The sequence below is a fragment of the Phragmites australis genome, chromosome 23, assembly GCF_958298935.1.
Source record: "Phragmites australis chromosome 23, lpPhrAust1.1, whole genome shotgun sequence".
Lineage (NCBI taxonomy): Eukaryota > Viridiplantae > Streptophyta > Magnoliopsida > Poales > Poaceae > Phragmites > Phragmites australis.
Window position 1 is genome coordinate 21,812,967 of NC_084943.1, and position 6,018 is coordinate 21,818,984.

The 6,018-nt window shown below is 46.3% G+C and overlaps 2 protein-coding genes across 2 annotated transcripts; both read right to left on the reverse strand.

Moving 5' to 3' along the window:
* Window positions 1–1,340: 1,340 nt before the first annotated feature.
* On the reverse strand, window positions 1,341–3,509 carry LOC133906749 (uncharacterized). Its single transcript, XM_062348736.1, has 6 exons — window positions 3,213–3,509; window positions 2,921–3,076; window positions 2,526–2,619; window positions 2,340–2,422; window positions 2,053–2,206; window positions 1,341–1,856 (listed from the first exon to the last, which is right to left on the reverse strand). The coding sequence occupies exons 1-6, from the start codon at window positions 3,324–3,326 to the stop codon at window positions 1,624–1,626; spliced, it is 834 nt and encodes a 277-aa protein (XP_062204720.1). The 5' UTR covers window positions 3,327–3,509; the 3' UTR covers window positions 1,341–1,623.
* A 904-nt stretch (window positions 3,510–4,413) lies between these two features.
* LOC133906331 (auxin-responsive protein SAUR76-like) lies at window positions 4,414–5,421 on the reverse strand. The gene has a single exon (XM_062348199.1). It carries the CDS (start codon window positions 5,231–5,233, stop codon window positions 4,814–4,816), a length of 420 nt encoding a protein of 139 aa, XP_062204183.1. The 5' UTR covers window positions 5,234–5,421; the 3' UTR covers window positions 4,414–4,813.
* Window positions 5,422–6,018: the final 597 nt, after the last annotated feature.

Below are 6,018 nucleotides of genomic sequence, written 5' to 3' on the forward strand. Positions count from 1 at the left end.
TGCGCACAGCATGACCAGAATTTTGTTGTGGCTCGAACAAATTCTCGTTTCTTCCATGGCTCTTTCTTAATTTCCCTGCCATAGATTTTTTCCTTTTTTTCTCTTCGAAAAATACCGCATTTCAAATCAACACGCGCATTCTTCTTTTGTTTTCAATCAAGTTTATTTCCTTTGGATCTTAATTCAGCTTTCACATTTGTATTGTGATGTTTCACTCATGAAGAAGAAAGTGCAAAAAAAAAAAAACACTCAGAAAGATATTTTAAAGTTTGATAAAAGCCCGAATAGAACAGAAAATTAAGCTCAAATTGCAATGCTGCCGGAGTCATTCAATCTTGATCTCATGCCTAAAAAATGTGACTGACAATGGACAACGGTGCCATTGCACCAGCGGCCGCACCCACCACCACCATCGCCGCCGCCGCCGGTGAAGGTTGCATGGGGGAGCAAGAGAAGGAGGACGAGGAATTGCATATTCTGCTACACTAGCTTGTGCACAATGCGACCAGCCTTTGTAGGTGGCTCGAGCAGGAATTTCTTTTCTTCTGTGGCTCTTCGAAATTTCATTGTCATATATTTTTCTTTTGGATCATCTGACGCGCATATGTCTTCTTTGGAGCGTGCAGAGGAGATGTTTCTAATGGTTAAGTGACTGAACTTTTTGTTATGTTTCGAATCAAGTTTCATTGCCTTTGGATCTTAATATTAAACTTTCAGTAACCCTTATAGAACAAAAACAAAAGGTTAATTTCTAACTTAGAGAAAAAATTAAAATAAACGTAGGCAACACTCTTTTGAAATACAAAACCAAACACAACTAAAAATAGCCATAAATTTTCATACAGATTGTGTATTACTACTTCACACCAAAGTTTTAAGTTCAGTATTGTGCAATTTTAGGTGCTAACAAGCACCTACTAGTACACACATAGTCAGGTTTTTTTCTAAATTAAGGATGTATTGTAGCAAATGATAAGTATGTGCAAAACATGACCTATCTCACAATTCGTGTAAATAATAAAATTGAGGTGGATTTTTCTTAGGTTGGAATTGAACGCAATCAAATCACAGTTCCAAAGCATAGTTATTGGGAACATGGAACTATGTCGTGTTCTTTGTCCTGGGAACGTCATCCCCATTTCGGAAACACGGGGACAATCTGATCCCCACCTTATCAAAATCTTTCGTAAGTAGCGTACTTTGTTTCTCGACCTGTGAATTATGTGACTATGTTCCAAAGTCACCTATATCCCTGTCAGGACAAGACTAGTAGACTGGTAATGAAATCCAAGTCAGCTGCATGTTAAATAATTCTGCGTGATGCAGCAGGAGCAGGCTGGTGGACCGTGAAGGAGGAAAACCTCCCAGAATCAAAGGACTTCAATACAAATTGTGTCATCAGCAAACATTCCATCATTTCTATGTAGCTGAAAGTGAATGATAAAGCAAAACTAATATTCATGTGTTTGCATGAGGTCCTACTCTTCTGCAGCTTAGTTGAGCAATAACATGGAGAGACCGGTGAAAAAACAACATACTTTTGGGGGAGGAAACACTGTTGGGTTAAAAAATCAAGGACACTGTTGACTGTTTGTACCGCAGACTGAAACCAGTGATCACCATTCACCAAGGGATTTCTTGGCCATCCCAAGCGAAGAACTTGCCGTTGTCACTTTTCTTGACGTTGTCAATGACAGAGAGGAGATTCTGCACAGAGAACTCCCTCGTGAAGAGCTTATCCTTGGGTACATTTCGTTGGAACGGCCGTGAGAGATCAGTGTCGACGGTTCCTGGATGCAGCAGGATGCAGGTGATGTTGTCCTTCCTGCCAAACTCAACCGATACAGTCTTTGTCACTGCACAACATTAGCAAAGCAATTCAGGAATTAAATCAAGACAGCTAAATTTTGACAGCTACATAGTCACTGGGTTATCCAAGATAGAACACACGGAACATTGGATGCGAGAAAATTATCATGGTGACAAGATTAATGTGCAGGGCAGGATAGTGAGAAACTGAAAACAGGATAGAACATCTTGGTCTTCACTAACACTGATTCAGCGCTGTTTTAGAAGCTCTGTATGAGTGCCAGCCTCCCAAACCATTGTCTCCTATCGAACTGACCCTAGCGCTCATGTTTGCAACCAATGAGAATCCTCTCCCGATCTCAGAGCGGCCTCCAATCTTTAGGAGTGGCCACATGTGCTGACCAAAAACAAATGGGATCAATTAAGACTCTAGTGTAAGCGCCTAGTGATGACCAGCAGGCAGAATGTTGCCACTAACACAATTTACAACAAGAAACAGAGAATTGATGTGAGGAAGTAGGTTGCTGTACCTTGATCACTAGGATAGGGCCGACGGCATTCACTTCATATGTCAGTAGCAGGGATGACTTCTGAACTTTGCTTAGTGTAGTCTCTGGAACACGGCAGGAGACAGAAGGAGCATGATTCAGACAGGTCACAAGGACACCAATTGAGCTGGAACTTTGTGCTCAATCGTGATCAAGGTAGAGATCGACCTGGTTGTATCACGCTTGGGATCGAAAGGATGCCGGTGGAGTTGATCAGCAGGTCCAGGGAACCGTGGGTCTCCCCGATCGAGGTCGCGGCGGCCTACCATGGAAGAATCAACAATTGCACATCAGCTTGCCATTTACTACAGTATGCACAACCATTTGCATCAAAAAAGCAGTATGCACAACCAATTACTCTGTCACTAGTATCCATTGACAGGATCAGAAAATTTCCACAGGTTCTTGCCTTCTTGGCCCATATTAACAAATGGAACAGGATCATCCAGGAGCATTTCTTCAAACTGCTCTCTGAATAAAATAAATTTCCCTGTGCGCAGCATTGCCGGCCAACACCAAAATCTCCGGTGTAGTAAGTAATAACTAGGTAGAGGAGGCTGTACCTCTATGGTGCTCTCGTCGGTGACGTCGAGCGGCAGCACGGTGAGGCGCCCCGGCGCGTGCTCCTCCCTGAGCTTCTGGAGCTCCGCGGCGGAGCCCGGCGCGCGGCACGTGGCGACGACGCGGCCCTGCTCGCTCCTCCGCAGCAGCTGCCGCACCTGTCTCGGACAAATCCACAGCATGTGGAGTAGAGATGAAAACGGAATCCAATGCGCGAATCGTAAATACGGGGGGACGGAGGGGGCGGTGCCGAGAAAGTGAAATGGGGATGGGGGTAGGAGGCGGAGGACTCACGAACTCGAGGCCGATCCCCCGGGACGCGCCCTGCACCATGGACACGCCACCGCCGGCCGATGCGGAGAACGCCCTCGCGGCCACCGCCAGCCTCGCCATCGCCCCTCCTCTCATCGGCGGATTCGCTTCGCCCCCTTCTCCTTCCTTCACAGCTTCACATGGATCATCATCGCGTACGTGCTCGCGCACTTTGGTGGCGACGCAGTTGGATTGCGAAGTAATGGCGCCCGTAATCTCGGGTCGGGATTCTCATGGCTCAACGGCGGTACACGTATTCCTCTCTCTCTCTCTCTCTCTCTCTCTCTTCTCTCTTCTCTCTTCTCTCTCTCCTCTCTCTCTTTTCTCTCTCCTCACGTGCCATGCAGGCCGGCCTTTTGAGGCCCAAAGTAGCAAGTGGGCTGGCAATGACATATTGGGCCGGTGCTTTTTTATTAACTGATTGTCTATTCTGAGTGTGAAAAGACTAGAATACCTCTGAGAAGTATGATGACTTATTTGTTGCTGGTTTAGTAGAGTCATTGTTGTCTCATTACCTTTTGACATTTTTAGAAATAATTCTTTATGACAATATTAGCAAGGAAAATGTCTGCCTCCCTTTGATCATTGCTTCCTGGCTACAGATTCTCTCCTTTCACCGTTAACCACTTTTTTCTTTTCTTGGTGTGCTGATCGACCTTCATGCACCAAGTAACCAACCATTTCACCTAAAAACAATTTATTCAGAAGCATGGCGACCTTTCCCTTTCATTTTCATCGGTAAGATGTGAGTGATAGGGGAGCACAAAATCTTGTTAGGCTGGATATATGTCTGTTAATGTGATAAGGACGGTGCAACTAAGTGTGTTGGGATGTGCTTGCTACCTGCATTAGGTGACCTGTCCTGTTGCATATCTGCCTGCCTGTCCACCACATTTATCAGCTACCTATCTAGATGTACCATATCAGCTAGCCTTTTCTTTTTCATTCTATTTTTGAACAAATCAGGCTTTGTTTTGAATTGTAACTTCACTCTTGAGAATTAAGTATGCTGTGGGGTGTAATCAACCAGTTACCTAGCTATACAATCTAGCAGCTCATATAAAAAAGCATTACCTCCTCTTTTTGCGAAGTCATATAAGCCTTACCTCAAATTGATCACAACTCCAACTTGCACTTTCCTGGCTTTTCCAGTGAGCTAATTGATCTAACAAATCACAACAGATGAAGAACAAGAATTTGCACATGCGCACGTATATATATTTTCAGTAAAAGCGAGCAAATTAGCAGAACTTCAGTCACATGGATTGCAATTTACAACATCTTCGTCAAAATAACCACATGGTCATGTCGACAAACACAAGCTTAAGTAACATGTTGATGGCCGTCTCTAATACACACCAGAAGCTCGATTAATAACAAAGAAGAAACATAAGCAACCGCATGAAATCATGAATCCGTCTGTGCAAAGTTGCAAGCCATGACGCCGAAGAATCTTAGATGTCCGGCGCAAGAACAGAGGGAAAAAATGGCATCGATCGAGGTAGGTTAAAGGAAATAATTCGACGAACATGTGCCGCCTGTCAATCGTGTGTGTATGTATTAACGACACATCAAGTAATCAATCAGCACGCGTAGAGCTGGGCCAGCTCCCTCATGGCGTCGTCGTCGTCGCCGCCGCCGGCGCGGAGGTCGGCGGCGTTGTCCAGCATCCACAGCAGGTGGTCGAACAGCACCACCTCGCAGTTGACGGCGATCGGCTTCCGGCCATCTCGTCCGCTGTCGTCGTCGCCTCCGGCGCCGGGGTCGATGAGCGCGGCGATGAGCGGGTGGCTGAGGCGCTCGGCGCTGATCACGTACCGCCGCCGCGAGCTGCCCACGAACACCACGGCGCCGCCGCTGCCGACGGGAGCCTCCACGCCGGTGTCGGCGGCGGCCTCCCTGGTGGACATAGAGCGGAGGTTGCTGTAGGACGCCGAGCTCGGCCGCCCTGCACGGGACAGGCTCTTGCACTTGCGCAGCAGCACATTCCTGACCCTGTTCATCTACACCCAGCTAGCTTGTATCAACCGAAGCTCTTAACACTGACACTCTCACTCACTTGGAAACTGTAGAAATCTCAGAGGAACTGAAGCGGTCCAATTCCCCGAGATCCGGAGAAAATTCCCGCGTTCCAAACGGAGCTGAGGTTTGCGCATGGACATACACGAGAGGCAGATCAAGTGCGAATGCGTAGGGTGTGCGTGCTCGTGCGCGCGCATATATACGCGGGTGGCACGTCGTCGTTGCGAGGACGACGCTAGCTAGCTGGGCAGTCATCACTCACTCCATTGATTTTGCTTGAGCCAAAATGACACTGGTGCCCCCACTTCATTATACATCTAGTAATAACATAAATTCATATGGTCGATATGAGAAGGTTACTAGTAAAGTTTTTCTTCACTCTGGTGCCAGTATACAACCCTAGATTAACGTAGCTTCGCCCTGTTAAGTGATTTTTTTTTCAGCTGAGGAGGCTACAAAGGGGCCTCCCGGTGCCAACGCTGTAAATTCCGCTTTTGGTCTTTGCTAAAAAAGAGTAGGCAAGACCGCAAGAGAGAGGATGAAGTGAGCTTGTCGCATTTGGAGACCATGATTATGCAGATCTTCATTAGGCATTGATGGATGATTACTAGTAGGCGTGTCGCTTGAGTTTCTCTCATTTATAGTTTTGAGCTCAAACTCATACTCGTAGGTCCTTGCAGTTTGTTGGCATATTTTCTTCATTTTAAGCTTCGGTTCAAACTTTGTAATAATTAATGGTTTGGTGCATACCTTATGCGGAGATCTG